This window comes from Saimiri boliviensis, chromosome 11 (assembly GCF_048565385.1).
Source record: "Saimiri boliviensis isolate mSaiBol1 chromosome 11, mSaiBol1.pri, whole genome shotgun sequence".
Lineage (NCBI taxonomy): Eukaryota > Metazoa > Chordata > Mammalia > Primates > Cebidae > Saimiri > Saimiri boliviensis.
The window spans coordinates 30,369,341-30,385,455 of NC_133459.1; the positions used below are offsets into that span (position 1 = coordinate 30,369,341).

The 16,115-nt window shown below is 57.1% G+C and overlaps 1 protein-coding gene across 7 annotated transcripts in view; it reads right to left on the bottom strand.

Annotated features, from left to right (window-relative positions):
• The window catches only part of COL16A1 (collagen type XVI alpha 1 chain), a 52,535-nt gene extending 41,433 nt beyond the window's left edge, over window positions 1–11,102 (bottom strand). For 4 of the 7 annotated variants that reach the window (XM_074380429.1, XM_010348155.3, XM_074380428.1 and 1 more), the window contains exons 1-13: window positions 10,788–11,102; window positions 9,141–9,247; window positions 7,075–7,149; window positions 6,847–6,964; window positions 5,470–5,593; window positions 4,892–5,158; window positions 4,220–4,300; window positions 3,963–4,088; window positions 3,105–3,158; window positions 2,785–2,811; window positions 2,218–2,253; window positions 1,180–1,206; window positions 137–199 (exon numbers count right to left, since the gene is read on the bottom strand). In XM_074380429.1, the coding sequence (XP_074236530.1) occupies window positions 137–199; window positions 1,180–1,206; window positions 2,218–2,253; window positions 2,785–2,811; window positions 3,105–3,158; window positions 3,963–4,088; window positions 4,220–4,300; window positions 4,892–5,158; window positions 5,470–5,593; window positions 6,847–6,964; window positions 7,075–7,149; window positions 9,141–9,213 (1,071 nt within the window). In that variant the 5' untranslated portion in view covers window positions 9,214–9,247; window positions 10,788–11,102. Of the gene's footprint in view, window positions 1–136; window positions 200–1,179; window positions 1,207–2,217; window positions 2,254–2,784; window positions 2,812–3,104; window positions 3,159–3,962; window positions 4,089–4,219; window positions 4,301–4,891; window positions 5,159–5,469; window positions 5,594–6,846; window positions 6,965–7,074; window positions 7,150–8,410; window positions 8,705–9,140; window positions 9,248–10,787 lie in introns of those variants that run through there. The other 3 variants (XM_074380430.1, XM_074380431.1, XM_074380432.1) reach the window with 3 other exon arrangements.
• Window positions 11,103–16,115: the final 5,013 nt, after the last annotated feature.

Genomic DNA, 16,115 nt, shown 5'->3' on the forward strand with positions numbered 1-16,115 from the left:
GGCCCTCACCCCTCAGCCCCTGATCTGGGCCAGGCTGCAGGCTTTCTGCTGGGATGACGGGGTGAAGGCTCACATCCCACCTCACCCCAGGGCACAGCTGGCAAGGGTCCTGCCACGGGCGGGCTGGGACACTTACCTGTGCTCCCTTCTCTCCCTTGGAGCCTGGTGGACCGGGCAGGCCCCGCTCACCTTTCCCTCCCTGAGAGTGAAACCAGAATGGAAGCTAGGACCACAGAGTACACATGGGAGCCTCAAGGAAGCTCTCCCCACCCCTGGCCCCCTCCACCCTCTTGCCATACATGGGTGTGCAAATGTGAACACATGTGTTCAGTGTCCACCGCTCTACCCCCGCCACACACAGGCATATGGATTCCACACCCATCCATCCACAAGCCCTCCCACCCCAAGAGGCTATATTTGGCAAATCTACAGTCTCAAGCAGGGGATATCCCATCCCCCACACCCATATCCAGCACATCAGCTCACACGCAGCACAGCTGGATGATATGGACACACAGGCAGGGTGGCAGAAACCCATGCTGGCTGAGCATCAGGCTGCCTGACTTCAAATCTTGTATTTGCTAGCATGTCACTCAGAGCAGATCATGTCACCCTTCTGAGCCTCAGTTTCTTCAGCCATAAAACGATACTGACGAGCACACACAAGCGCAACCCACAGTTGGGAAGTTTCTCTCCTTATGACTCACAAGCTCCGCGGCCTCGTTAGCCCCATAGGCCTATGGGTTGAACCCCAGCCTTCGTGTGCCACACGTGTGCAAGCACGTGTCCCAGAGATGCATGCAGCCACACCCAAACAGAATCATTCTGACACTCCCAGTCAGACATATGTGGGCACAGCTGGTCCTCAGTTTCCCCTGAAGTAAAATGATAGCAGCCACCCTGTAGGCTGAGTAGTGAGAGGGCTCAGAAAGGTGACAAGTGTGCACGGGTGCAGCCCAGGGCACAGTAGGGCCTGGTGCACAGTAGGGCCCCAGAAAAGGGGCCGCTCTTAGCATCTTTGTACACACACAACCCCCTGCTTTCTCTACCACGCATACACCTAATCGCCCTACACACATACAGGCTCAGCTGGCCCTAATATAAACACACAGCCACAGGATCACATGCTGTGGGGGTGCCAAAGAGGACAGAAAAGTCCTTTTCTCCATTATGACTCACCTTGGGGCCAGAGGGAGCAAGTGTGACCTGAGGGGACAGAGGAAAGCGTATCATACTTCCAGGAGAGAGAGAAAACCAGGGGCCCAGAGAAGTCAAGCAATTTAGACGGGGTCACACAGCATGTAAGCAGGACCAGCAGCCTGTATCCCAGCCTCTGTTCTGCCTCCCAGGCAAACCAGCCAGCTGACTCCATGTCCTCAGGCTGCAGCATTTCCAGAGGGTCTAACTTGCCTCCTCTAACCTGCCTGGCTTTCGTTAGCTCCGCCTCCCAGTTGCTGGAATAACATGGCTGCTCGGTTTCCATGGTAACCCCTGCACATCTGGGGACCATCCGCCTTACCAGATTTGGTGGGGGACTGGATTGAAAGAGGGGCAGGGAACAGAGAGGGTACTCCTGATATCCCCCAAAGTCAGGGGGCTTGGAGCTGAGGATAGCTGGAGTTGTGCCCTAGGTGGACCAATGTGGCAGGTCAACTCAGAACGTCAGGCCACAGAAGAACGGTGACTCATGCTGCCTATGGAAAAGGCACCGTTGGGTGCCAGATGGGCTCACGCTGAGCCCCTCTCCCTTGCCCTTCTGGACCCCCAGAGGAAGGCTGGACCGTGGCCAGCTGGAAAGGGATAGCAGGCCCCGAGCCAACACTGCAGCCCCTCACCCGGCTCAGCCAGCCCTTCCCCTTCTCGAAGCCTCCAGGAGAATGCAGGAAGCCTCCACCAGAGCAGGCTAAGACCTCGTGGGGACTGCAAAGCTGGGATCAGCAACCAAGGCCCTGGTCCTGCCGGCCCCCACCCCATGCCCATGCCCTGACCCCCAACACGCTGTGGATGACAAGGCAGATCACAGGCTTGCTTCCACACAGCCCTGCGCTGGGGGGATGGGAGTGGGGGTCAAGCCTGGCTCTGGGATATGGGCAGTGGGGGAGTGTGGAAGTGCACAAAGTCCCCCTTGTCCTCGTCCGGGAAGCTGCCAGCCAGCTCTAGGCAATAGCCACTCCCAGCTCTTGCCCACTCCACCCTGCACACCCTCCATTCACTCACATTGCTGTTCTGGGCACCATGGACACAGGGCGGGCACTGAAAGGGAAGGACAGGCCAAGAGGTCAGTTCTGAGCCCCTGGGGTGAGCCTTCCCCACCTCCACCACCGCCAAGCCCGCAGAATAGCACGCGTGTCTTAAGTGGAATCTGAGGAGAGCCTGAAGACAGGAATCCTATAAAACAAGCCTCACCCCTCATTTCCCACCCACCCAGCCCCATAGCCATTTTTCAGATGGGAAACTGAAGCCCAGAGAGGAATAGCAACATGCCCCAGGTCACACAGCATGCTGGGGCAGAGTACAGCCCACAATAAAAGGGCACCATGGCTGAAGGCTAGGCTCTCCCCATGATGCCTGTGGCCATTTGCTGCCAACTCAGCAGGAGTGCCCTCCAGGGCTACCTACCCACCAACCCAAGGAGAGGCAGTGGGTAGACAGGGCCCAGCATTGGGCCCCAAGGAATGCCGAGAGCTGTGTAGTCAGCCGGCACCCCCATGCTCTGTGCCCAAAGCCTGGTCCAAAGGGTTCTTGCTGGCACCTCCCCTGCTGCCAACCCACGGGGAGGCTTACCTCATCAGCTGCTGTCTCCCGATGGACCTGAGGAAAGGGTTGGGGGGCGTGGGAATGGGCAGGGAGCTCAGGGGGCCTAGCACTGTTTCCAACACCCCTAGCTCCAAACCAAAAGGAGTGGGCACTCTAGAGAGTGCCAGGCACTGCATCTGTCTCAATCCCATCCGTCCATCTTGGTCAGAGCTGGCACCTACATTTCCTAGCTCTGTCCAGGAGGTGGGAAAAGCAGGAGAAGAATGGGAGTGGAGCACCTTATCCCTGGGGTTTACAGGGGCACAGAGGGCAGACTGAGGGCATGTGGCCCCCACCCCCACCTCTACCTTTGCTCCCCTTTCTGCCTTCTGGCTGATTCTTCCTGTCAGCTGGGCATCCACCTGGGCAGACAGAGCAAAGAGAAACCCTTGAGGAGGGGGCAGTTCTGGGGCCCATGCTGGTGAGGGGCACCCAGGCAGGGGGCATGGACCCCAGGTATCCCCTCAGCCTGGCATCTGGCACCTCTCAGGGCTTCAAGGGCCCACTCAGGGCCCTGTGGCTGCCCCAACAGGTCCCCTTCCTTTCCCCCACCCACCCATGTGATGTCAGAGCAAACAAGACCATGCATCAATGGGATCCTGTGTTCCTGCAGCCCAAGGCTGGGCAGGACGCCCGGGCAGGCAGGGAGACTGCCCAGCCGGAGGTGGGGCTAAGGGAGGAACCAGGCTTCCGTGCCACCTCTAAAGAACCTGAGAGTGGGCAGGGCAGCTGGCCATGGTGCTGGGTCAGAACCAGTCTGGCACTGGCTGGCGATGGGGCCCAGGAGAGTGAGCCATCCCTGGGGGAAGCAGTATGACCTGACCTCTGAGCCCAGGTATCTCTGTCCTGGACAAACTGCCTGTGAGGGACAAGCCTGGTCCTGCCCTCATCAGAAGTTTGGATGGCATCCATGAGGGTCTAGGCAGTGCCGGAGCTAGATGATACCACTCTCAACACCCATAGGTAAGTGGGCACAGGGCCACCCAATGGGCTGCCTCTGCCTCCCTGAATCCTTTAGGGGTGGTGTACAAATGGGGGGGCTTCCAGTGCCCTCCTGCCCTGGGCACATGGCCAACTGACCCTGGTGGCAGACATCAATCAGGTCAGGGGAGGGGTATCTCACTTGGGCCTGCCTGTGCTGGCATCTGCCTGCCCTGCTCACCTACCTGGCTGTTCTGAGGCTCCTCCAGGCAGAAGCAGCGGGTGTAGACCTTGCCTTCAGTCTGCGGATTGATCTCGATCAGCTCATTGCTCTGGGTGTCCCGGCGGGCCTTAGAGGTCTCTGGGGGGCACTGTTCAGTGGAGGGGCAGGGCTAGGGTCAGTACAGAAGCCGAGTCCTCCAAAAACCTCGAGGCATCACCTTCCAGGCCCTCATCTCTGGCACAGTGTATCCCTGGGCAGTACGAGGGCTGGGCCACTCACCCCTGCCGGTAAAATCTCACAGCAACCCTCCTCCAGCACGAGCTCCGGGTCACAGTAGACGTGTGCCTGCTGAAGGTCAAACTGCAGGGGACACACACATCAATTTCACTTCATTTTATCAAATAGCTCTGTGTCCCGGCCCCCAAGGAGGCACAGAGATGTCTCTGCCTCAGGATCTGACCTCAGGGTGTTTCCGGTCTGGCCTGGGAGACATCAAAAATGGAGCTGTCGCCAAAGGCCGAACAAAACTGTGTGCACGGGAACAAGGGAGAAGAGCAGGCCCAGAGGACAAAAGAGGAGGAGGCTCCATTCATGCTGGGCTTTGAAGGGCTGGTAGCTACACAGCAGATGAGCACGTAAGAAAAGGCATTCCAGGTGGAGGTAGCAGTGTAGCCGAAGGCACGGCAGTGTGAAGGTACTAGGTGAGCTGGGTGACTAGGGTGGAATCGATCAGAGCAGCACTGCACTCAGAGATGTAAAGGAAGACGATGCTGCAGACACTTACAGGGACCAGATCATGAAAGGCCTTGAATGCCAGGTAAATATGTTTAGGCTGCGTTTGGAGGGCAACAGAAAAGCAGGGGAAGATTCTGAGCAGCAGCAGGACTTGTTCTGATGCAGATTCCAGGAAGCTCATTCAGGTTCCCAGAAGAGAGGAGCAGAGGCACTCACCGAGACAGGCTTGCCCTGCTCAGCATCCAAGCCGAGAAATACATGGCCCGCGGGCCGCAGGGGTCTCCGGGGCCCCAGAGGCTGGGAGGAGGCTGAGCTGCAGTCCACATGCACAGAGGCCACACGTCCAGCCACACTCAGCATCAGCTTGTGCCAACGCAGGTCAAAGAGCTGGGGCACTGGGAAGACGCAGGACACAAAGTCGCCATCCTGGCCCTGGGCCCTGAGCTCCAGGCTCCGCTCTTGGCTATTGACTTCCAGGGAAATCTGAATGGAATGGAGAAAGGGGCAGGACAAAGATTCAGAGCTCCAGAGTCCCAGCACAGGCACAGTCAGGGCCCCCAAGCGCATTTCACAGGAGGGGAAACTGAGACCCAGAAAGGGAAGGAAGCTGGTTGGGGTCAAGGAGCTATACATCCTGAAAAAATGAGGCAGGTACCAGTGGGCTGGGGGCAACCTTGAAGGTAGGCACAGGATGGAGCAGGGACACCCTGGAAATCACAAGCTGGGAAGAAAGTTGGGCTGGACTGGTACTACCCAACGCCCTAAGAAGCAGCGAGGGCACAGGGGAAGTTCACCTGTGGGTATCCATCTGCATCGGTCACTTGAAACAGATACCACGTCTTCTGGTAGGTGTGTTTCTTCAGCAGTAGCGTCAGCACCAGGGCAAACTCCTCCGGGAGACCCCGAGGGAATACTCGTCTGGAGATGGAGCAGGGAAGGTGCCCTGAGGCTCCGGTGAGGTCCCAATTGCTGCCCACCCTGGGCCCTCAGGATTGCTGAGCCTACCTAAGACATGCACAGGCACCCACCTTGCATCACATATACATTCATTCACTCTCCACACCTTTACTGAGTGCCTTCCACCTGCTAGGTGTGGGTCTGGCTGCTGGGAACACAGTGGTAAAGGCCGGGCATGATGGCTCATGCCTGAAATCCCAGCACTTTGGGAGGCTAAGGCAAGAGGATCACCTGAGGCCAGGAGTTGGAGACCAGCCTGGGCAACATGGTGATACCCCATCTCTAATAAAAATACAAAAATTAGCCAGGTGTAATGGTGCGCACCTGTAATCCCAGCTACTTGGGAGGCTGAGGTAGGAGAATCACTTGAACCCAGGAGGTAGAGGTTGCAGTGAGCCAAGATCGTGCCACTGCACTCCAACCTGGGCGACAGAGCAAGACTTGGTCTCAAAAAACACACTCACAATCGCTTCTCGGCCTTTTGGGTAAGATCAAGTGTAACACACACACACACACACACTCACACACACACACACACACAGTGGTGAAAATACGGAGGCAGTGCCTGCCCTCATGGAGCCTTCAAGTCTGATGGGGGCAGGGAGGCCATGAGCAAAGAATCCCCAGAATGGCTCTGTCACTCTCGCACTGCAATTTGCATAAGTGCTTCCAGCGAATCCAGGATACCCTGGTGATTAACTGGGCCTAGGGCGGAAGGAGAGATGCTGAAAAGAGCTGGAAAGAGTTCAGCATGACTAGAGCAGCAAGAGAGAAAAAAGAGCATTTTGAGAGCTGAGGTTGAAAAGGCAAGCGGGGGCCAGACCACCCAGGGGCTTGTGGGAGTTTGGACTTCACACACGTGGGTGCACATACTCACACATATGCGCGCGTGCGCACACACACGCGCGCGCGCACACACACGACTCTTGCCAGGTTCCCATCCACATCCTGTGTTCTCACAGTGCCCATAGGTTGCAGATCTGTTCCCACCCACTCCTGGCCAGAGACAGGGGAGAGGGACAGAAGGTAGGTCTGCCAGGTGCCCCTCTCAGCCCACCCTGCAAGCCTGGGGTGGAGGCCAGGTTGACTCCTGGCAGGGGGTGGGATGAGATGACCCACAGAGAGGCCCCTGGGCTTAGGCCCCACATCCAGAGTTGCCAGGAAGCGAGGCTGAGGTCAGTGTTGATTCTTGGTGGTCTCATGGATGGCTTTACCGGGTGGGCTGGGTCACGGGGGCCGCCCCCAGGCGCAGGATGAGAGGCCCCTTGGGGTTGCGGATCTTCTTGATGGCAGACGTCTTCATGAGGCTGAGTCGGCGGATGAGGTTGAAGCCTTTGGGGAAGACACCAGGTGAAGAGCTCAGCTAAGCAGGTGGAGAGGGGTACAGACCACTCCCAGAGGAAGGTCGCGGGGTCGGCGGGATGCGATGGTTGGGCGCTCACCAGTCACGTTGGCTGGCAGGCTACTACTGTGTTCCAGCTTGAGTCCTTCCTGCTGTGAAGGTGGGCACTGTGCATCTGGAAGAGAAGGGGCAGGGGGGCATTAGGTGCGCTCAGGTGACGGTTGCTGCACTGTTGGACGCTTGGGGAACCTGGGAGGGAGCAGGTTTATAGTCCTCACTCTGGACGTCAGCTAGATCTGCCTTCACCACCTGCCTTCTGACCCTGGCTTTCCAGGGAGCCGGAAGGCTGCCCAGCATACAGTTGAGAAGACTGAGGTCCAAGACTGAGGTCTGGGCCAAGCCCACTAAGTGAGCAAACAACAGACAAAGCCCAGATCTCCAGGAACCCAAATCTCCCAACACTCCAGGTCAGGAGCTAGGTCAGAAGAGGAGAGAATACAAGAAACTCTAAGTGGTCCTCGAGCTCGGATGGAGTGGGGAGCTCTGTATTTACACGTGTGCCCTCTCATGACGTACACCCAGGTGGGGGGCAGAGGAGCTCTTCGGAGGTGAGGAAATGCCACAATCATGCACGCTTTGTGTTATGTACAATTATATGTACATGTCTGTACATGTGGGAGTTGTAGCTATCCTGCCAGCAGGGATGACATGTGCAGCTGGCACACGTGCTCCCAGCAATGGGAACTTCCTATGTCCAAAGTAGACAAGCAGGCCAGACACAAGTTTGAGCCAACAGAACGAATATTTACCTGAATAACTACCTTGTGAAACAGTGAGAAGAGACTGAGGGTCCGAGGGGACCACAAGCTCAAGAGTACCACCAGGGCCTCAGAGCTCCAGGCAGGGCATATTAAGGGGCAAGGGTTCCCAGAGAAGGAGATAGCTTAATTCAGGTTTCCAAAGCCTTGAAAGAACATGTGGGCAGCCATGGGCTGCCCTCTTCCTAGGGCTTACTGAGCAGAAGTGTTGGGGGTGGTGCTACAACAGGAATGACAGAGGCCAGAATCAAAAAGGCCTTCTCATCAATGCAGAGGGATAGGTGGGAGAAGACAGTGAAGACAGTTCCTAGAAGCTGGCCTTGCACTCCCTGGCTAGACTGCCTGGAAGAAGGAGTCCTGGGTCCCTGGGTCCCGGTCCCAGTGACCCCACTGGACTCTCCCTCCCCCAGGTCTGGTCAGAAAGACCATCACTGTCTTCAGCGTCACAGCAGCAGTGGGTGACTCACCCCTTGGCAATGGGCCCAGATTCTTTACAGATGTTGAAATTCTCTGCCCCATCCCCCGAGGGGACCCGGTGAGGGAGAGGAGAGCAAAGCTCACGCACACACAAGCAGAAACACATATGTGCATATACAAGGGGCAGGCGGTCACACTCACCCCGGGTGCACAATCCCTCTCACTTCAGCTCCTTGGTTTTTCTGCCTTTCCTCGCTGGATTTGGGTTCTAGGAGTTCTGTTCCTGCTTGGCTAGGCGGCTGAGCTACTGAGCCCAGAGGGCACCCAGCAAGGCCAGGCAAGTTGCCCGGTCAACTTCCCCTGGCTTTGGGCCCTGGAAAGCTGCACCCTCTGTCTCATCCAGAGTCTGGGCCTTGGGGCGGGCCTTTTATTGGGGATTCAGGGCCAGCCGTGGAGAAGAGAAGCACGTGAGCTAGAGGGATGGAGTCTCCACCATGAAAAGGATCCGCGGGACTGGGGGTTCTCTGGGGCGGCGGCGTCCTTCTGCAGGGTGAGCTCACTGCCTGTTCCTCCCCACCCCACTGGCCCAACCAGCAATGTGTCCACAGGCTTGGCTTATGTATTGGGGTGGGGGGTGTTCTCTTACACACAGAGACACAGGAATACCTACAAATGCATAGAGCCAGTCTGAGAGACAAACACAGATGCTCAGAGACATACACGTATGAAGAGACACGTACACACACTCTCCAGCTGACCGCGCACAAGCTCGAGGGTGCCCACGCCCCAGACCATCCTGAGCCCAGCCCCTAGACTCTGCTATAACTGTCCATACGACCACACATACGTGGTCACATATGTGCAAGGACGCCAGCACCCAAGGAACCCAGTTCTGCAACTGTGATACTCTGAGTCTCCTGTGTCATCTCACCTGTATTTGCCCCATGGCTGAAAGTAGCCCAGAGGCCGAGCAGCCACAGGCCAGGAGCCCAGGATGCCCACATCCTGGTCCAAAGAGGTCAGCTACGGCCACAGCACCTGAAAACCACAGAGACCGGGAAGGCGGATTCCTGAGTTCACACAGCACAACTCCACATGTGGGCAAGTAGTAGCCAGCCCCTGGGGCACCGGTATTGGGGTGGCAGGAGGTCTGGCCAGGCATCAGTCTCTCCCAGGGGCCCAATCACAGGCCTTGGGCTAGGATTTGGGCAGAGGTGATATTCAAAATATTTAACCACCGGTATGGCACGGATACCAACCAGCCAGAGCAGAAAGCTGCCCACTGCACTGAAATCGTGTCCAGGCAGCATCCGGCCTCACCAGTGGATACTTGCTGGATTGAGGCGAGGTCTAGAAGATCTTAAAAGGCCAGAGAAGTTGGAATAGTGATGGGGGCTTAAAACAGAGGCTATTCATCAAGACACACGAAAGGCTTTCAACAGCCTAACAGCTTGTGCGCTGTCCTGGTGTATATACCAGCCTGAAACCGACCCAGCCCAGGCAGCCCTGTCAGGTACCCACAAGCTCAGGGGCTGGTGACTGGGCTGAGACTGTGGGCCACAGGCTTCCACAGGCAGTGTGGGGGCCACGGAAGCTTTCCCCATGGGTACAGTAGACAGGAGAGCAGGTCTCTAGGGCTCAGGCTCTCATGGCCAGCCCCACCGCTGATGGATGCTCGTCTTTTAGTTTTATTAAACCCTGATGGATGGGCCCAGATAAATCAATGCAGGCTCAGCAAGCGGCCAGCAGAGCCATACATCATCTGGCCTTCCCCAGGACAGGCAGCTCACGTGCACAAACATAGAGCCAGGCAGCACACGCAGATGCACACATACATCAGGACACATATGTGGCACCGGTGTGCACACACACCTATCTGCACACAGGCATGCTCACAGAAACATATGCTCACTGATAGACCCAGACACAGCAGCATGCATATACCCATGTGAGCACAGCCAGCCTAGGACCGCCCCTCCCGGAGATCTTCCTGTTGGGAAGTTCTAATGCAAGTCTGACCTCATTCCTTCCAACTCTAATGGAATCCGATTTTCCTTCTGGCAATCACGGATAGGAAATGAAAACAAAAAGGACCCCTTATTCCAATATATTTGGAGCTAGGACTCCAGCCCCCTTCTCCCTGGGACAGAACTGTGCCCCCAGCCTATTCATCCCCCATCCCAGCCATATACACATCCCACCTCTCAGACCCTATCCTGGCCTTCCCCTCCTGCCAGCCAATAGAAGGGCTTCCAGCTGTGGGCCGCATGTGGGTGCGTGTGGAGGCGTGAGGATGGGTGTGATCCTGTCCCCACTCCTCGGGCTCCAGCCAGAGTGGAGGGCTACAGGGACAGAGCCAGAGAAGCTTCCAAGGAGACCGCTCACCCCAACACAGAGGTACAGATTTGGGCGCAGGGACAGTCAGAACCAGGTTGGAGTTTAGAGCTCATCTCGCTCTAGAGGAGACGAGCAAGGCCCAGAGACGGAATGCCACTTTCCCCAGATCACACAGCAAGTCAGGGGCAGAAAGGGCCCCTCAGCCCAGAGCCCTGAGGCCACCCACTGTATCCCCACTTACCAGTGGCCTGGGATCTCCCCACCTCACTGAGCCGTCCAGACAGCAGCCTGAGGAAGCAGGGCCCAGGTTCCTCAGGCCCGCTGAGGGTTCTCCATCTCTTCCTGAGGGTTGCGGGTCCCCAGCTTCCTGGCGCTCAAGCTCTCCCGGCTGTCTGCTGCCCCGTGCACGCCTGCAGAGGACTGCCGGCCACTCCGGGTGGGGGAAGAGGGGCGGTTCCAGGGGGCTGGGGGCCTGCCAGGGACACTAATGGAACACAGCTGGACCGGCCCACCAGGCAGGAGGAGGAGGAGGAGAGCTGGGAGGGGGCTCCAGCGCCAGCAGAGGCGGCTGGACTGCGGGGTGCACAGCCCCGCCCCTCCCCGGGTCTGGCCGAGCTCCCAGGCCCGCCCCTCCTGCCGCCCTGCCAGGTGAGCCAGCCTCGAGCTAGGCGGGACCCTGCGTGCCCAGAGCTGCCCTGGAAGGGGGCTCCTGTGAGCCCTTTAAGAGCCAGGCCTGGAGTTTGAAGTGCCCTCCTACCCAAGTCCTGGCTGGGCCCCCAGAAGGCTGCGGGGGTTATGGGTGGGGGAAAGAGGTGGAGGGAGAGGGGTAGAGACCCTCCTCCCAAGTGCGTGGCACCCGTGATGTGGCTGCCGCCCAAGCCTCGGTGGTCAGCTTTTTCCAGTTCCTCGGCCTAACATTCCCAGTCAGTCTGTCCCTAGTCTGTCTATACTGGGAGGAGGAGAACACAGAGGAAGAGGAGGAAACCCTTCACTCCCGTGCTGAATTAACCCCCTCTGCTCTGGCCTGACTCCCAGAGAAGCCGCACTGAGGGAGTCTTCTTATTCCTCCTGGCTCCATGAGGTTGAAAGGGCTCAGATCCCTGCCCCCTGCTCTGGCTTTGCAGCTCTAAATGTGCAGTGTGACCGCACTCCGTTTTCTCATCTGGAAGATGGGATCGTGAGAGCACAGGCTCGTGGCCTTCTGTAAGCCGGAAATGGGGGCAAGGCTGCAAGAGTGCTTAGCGCACGGTCTGGCGCACACGGGAGCTCAGTAAAATCTGCTGCTATTATCCTTATCACTGAGATCCCCGGCGGGGTCGGGACTGGATTTTGAGTTTTATACCAGCACCGGGGAAGGAGCTGCTTTATATTCAGGGTTCAAGGACGCAAGCGGAATTGAGCTGGGCTGAAAGATTGGAGCTCTGAGGAGGAAGGGGTGGGTAACGTTTCCAGTTCTGTCCAGAGGCAGGGCCGGGCCGCGGACCAAGGTGAACCCCCCGCCAAGGGTCTCCTCCCCCGTGGGCTGACCCGAGGCTGAGGAGCCACAAAGTAGGTTCAACAGGCCATGAGACGCTGGGCTGAAGAGGGAGAAACTGAGGGCCCCCAACTGAGGGGGGGCCCTGTCAAAGCAACGTGCCCAACCGTGTGGCCCCGGCTAACCCGGGCAGGGGGAGGCTGGGGGGGCAGCCCCGGGATTTCCCACCTCCAGACCCAGAGGCGCTGAGTCAGCGGAAACCCCAACCACGCCACAGAGGCGTCCACTGTGGTCCCAGTGAGGAGCCAGCCCCAGATGTGGCGGTGGCAGCGGTGGGGCCTGGGAAGTGCTGAGCTCAGCAGGCGGGAAGCGGAGGGGGTGGGGCCTTCTGAGTGCTCTGGCCCGAGGGGTGGGCGGGCACAGGCCCTACCTGCCCTGCCTGAGGGTGCTGTGCTGGCGGTGGGCACTTGGGAGAGGTGGGAAACACATATATGTCAGGCTCTGTGGTGGAAATTCACGTATGCTAACTCGTTCGATCTTGACAACGTGAGGTAGAATTCCATTTTTATTCCCAAACCTGCAGCACAGGAAAAACACGACTTGCCCAGGACCCCACAGCTAGTCAGCGGTGAAGCAGGATCACATCCAGCCAGCCTGGACTCAGCGGTGTTCTCAACCCCGAGCCATCCTGACAGCTCCCACCGCGCCCACAAAGGGCAGGTGGCGGGACCAGCTGAGGAGGAACCTGAGAAGGGAGAGCCAGATGCCTTCCCACAGCACCCCAAGGGTGCTCACAGGGACAGCCACGCCTGCGACACACCTCACACCTAGAAACACTATCATAGAATGTGCCACGCCCCTTCCTCCCTTCCACCTAGGTGCACACATCCAGAAACACGAGGTCAAGTACGTTCTAGCACAGCACTCGGATATGCAGACTCCATATGCATGTATAGGCATTCATGTTCACATAGACACACCCTGGCCCTAAAAACACTCACACACAGCAGAGACACACTAGAGATGCCTCCACATAAAAGATACACAGAGACACAGGTAAGAGCCCGGATCACCCCACAGAAGTCTATCCCTGGACACACCCAAGCACAGGTGCGTAATTCTCAGAATGCATGCACACAGCGCTGCATATACTTGAATGTGCACGCACAGACACATGCATGTACACGCAGACATGTGTGCACACAAACATGCATGTGCCCACAGGCATAATACTCAGCTATGCAAGCAGAGAAGGCTGCAGACCTGAAGCACATACTTGTGTGCACACATAGGTGGCCACACAGACTTGGCTCCCAGAGAAGCACCCACTGGGACGTGAGCACACCAATGCAGGTACACGTATGCATACATGCAGCCATGCTGACACATTTACATGCATGCAGCGCCAGAAAGCCCTGCATGCCAGCAAGCCGGGTATCCCCTGGGGCTGGGCTCAGTGCCCTCACCCCAGATGGCATCACCACGAGGTAATCAATGCTGCTAATCACTGCCAGCTGCCCTGGAGCCTGTGTGCTGCTGCTGGGTGGGGCTACCAAGGCCTCCTGGACCTGGAGTAGTCTGCCCAGATGTTAGCAGTGCCCAAGGGCCTCCGTCCGCACTGGGGAATCCCCGTCTGGCAGGGCAGACCCTGGGGATGGGGCAGGGTGAAGAGCCAACAATAGAGGCTGGTCCCAGGACAGGCCCAGGAGCCCCCACGCATTCAAGCAGAGATGGTGTAAAGGCCTGAGGCTTGCAGAGTGGACCGGAACTCCCGTATGTACAGTGCACACCTGGGCCCAGGCATATGCACATACGGGTGCACACACAGACACATCACACATGATTGATTACTCTTCACAGAAAAGCCCTTCCTGACTTCCTCATCCCTTTAAATGCCACCATAATTCATTCTGATGCTCAGGCAAAAACCTGAAAACCTTGGCTCCTTCCTTTTCCCTACCACCCCCATCCAGTCCAGTCAATTCCACCTCCCAAAGACAGCCCACGTTCATCCACTCCTCCCCACCTCCCCAGCTACGACCCTCACCCAGGCCACGATCATCTTCTGCTGGGCTGTTGCAAGAGCCCCCAGCTGGTCTGCCTACTGCCTGGGGACCTCGCTACTCCCTCACTTCCTGCCCGGCAGCCAGTTAGACCTTTTCAACCCCCCATCAGTTGGCTTCACTCTCTTGCCTCCCTCTTCCTAGAATAAAGCCCCAAATCTTTCCCAAGTCCTTTATGATCCCGCCTCTGCCTTCCTGCCCACCTCACCCCAAAAGCTGTAGCCTCCCACTCACTTCCTTTCCCAGCCCTGAAGTCACTAAGTTGACTTTCCCCTCGTGGCTTGTGCACCATCTCTTCCCCTGGCTGGGAAGGATTTGCCCCTTGTCTTTGCCAGGCTGGCATTCTGATATCCAGTTCTCACCTCCTCAGAGTGGCCTTTCCTGACCACCGGGAATGAGGAGCCGCTAGTTGCTCCCCATCACATGATGCTGGTTTGGGTCTTTTTGTTGTTGCTGGTTTGCTTTGCTTTTTTTTGAGACGGGGTCTTATTCTGTCACCCAGGCTGGAGTGCAGTGGTGTGATCATAGCTTGCTGCAGCCTTGAACTCCTGGGTTCAAGTGATCCTCCCTCCTCAGCCTCCTGAGAAAGTAGGACTACAGACTGGTGCCACCACTCCTGGCTATTAAAAAAAAAAAAAAATTGTTGAGGCACAGTCTCGCTGTGTTACCTAGGCTGGTCTTGAATTAATTCCTGGCCTCAAGTGATCCTTCTGCCACAGGCTCCCAAAGCGCTGGGGTTACAGGCATGAGTCACTGTGCCCAGCCTGCCCTGTTTGAAATCTCTACATAGCTCTGGTATTTGTTTGCTTGTTGTCTTTCTCTACTAATAAGCACGGAAACTCCAGGAATGTCACTGTCCACCAATAAAACCGTCCTTCAGCTGAGCCTGGCACCCTGCAGGTACCCACGATTGAATGTATGACTAAATGCACATAGGCACTGTCCAAGCACACAGACAGACGTGCACCGCGGGAGGTGTGGCATCAGCACACAGGCGTATGCACGTGTGTCTTCATCTGCAGACACTCGGGTCAGCCTCGGGCGCAGAGGAGAGATGGAGAGCAGAGGACCAGGCTTGGTCCTGCTTTGGTTTCTCTGAGTGTGTCTCTCTCTGTCTCTGTCCTCTGTATCTGTGTGAGATCTCTGTGGCTCTTCCTTTCTTCTCAGCGAGTCGCCCATCTCCAGCTCTGTCCCTCGGGTCTCTGTTGCCCTCTGGTTTGGACCCTGTGTCTCTAACTCCGCATCTCTATGTCTTTGTGCCTCTGGTTTGGACCCTGTGCCTCTAACTCCGCATCTCTGTGTCTTTGTGCCTCTGGTTTGGACCCTGTGCCTCTAACTCCGCATCTCTGTGTCTTTTTGCCTCTGGTTTGGACCCTGTGCCTCTAACTCCGCATCTCTGTGTCTTTGTGCCTCTGGTTTGGACCCTGTGCCTCTAACTCCGCATCTCTGTGTCTTTGTGCCTCTGGTTTGGACCCTGTGTCTCTAACTCCGCATCTCTGTGTCTTTGTGCCTCTGGTTTGGACCCTGTGTCTCTAACTCCGCATCTCTGTGTCTTTGTGCCTCTGGTTTGGCCCTGTGCGTCTAACTCCGCATCTCTATGTCTTTGTGCCTCTGGTTTGGACCCTGTGTCTCTAACTCTCTGGTTTGGACCCTGTGTGTCTTTGTGCCTCTGGCCTGTGTTTCCCACACTTGCTGCATCTTTACATTCCTGCCTTCTGTCTCCCTTTGTCTCTGACTTCCCCGTTCCTATATCGCTGTGCATTTGTATCTCTCTTCACCCTGTCTCTGTCTGTGTGTGTGTCTCTCACTCATTCTCCATCTGCCCATCTCTGTTTCTGGGTCTGGTCTCCAGCTTGCCGGCTCTAGATCTCGGCCTCTCTGTCTCTCCTTCTCTCTCCCTCTTGCCCTAAATCAGCTGGGCCACCACGTCTCCACGGCTGTCCGCGTCCCTGTGGCAGGGAGACCCATCTTTCATCTCTGACTGGCAGCTTTATGGTCATAGTGGGAAGGTCAGTGCTCCTTTCTGATAATG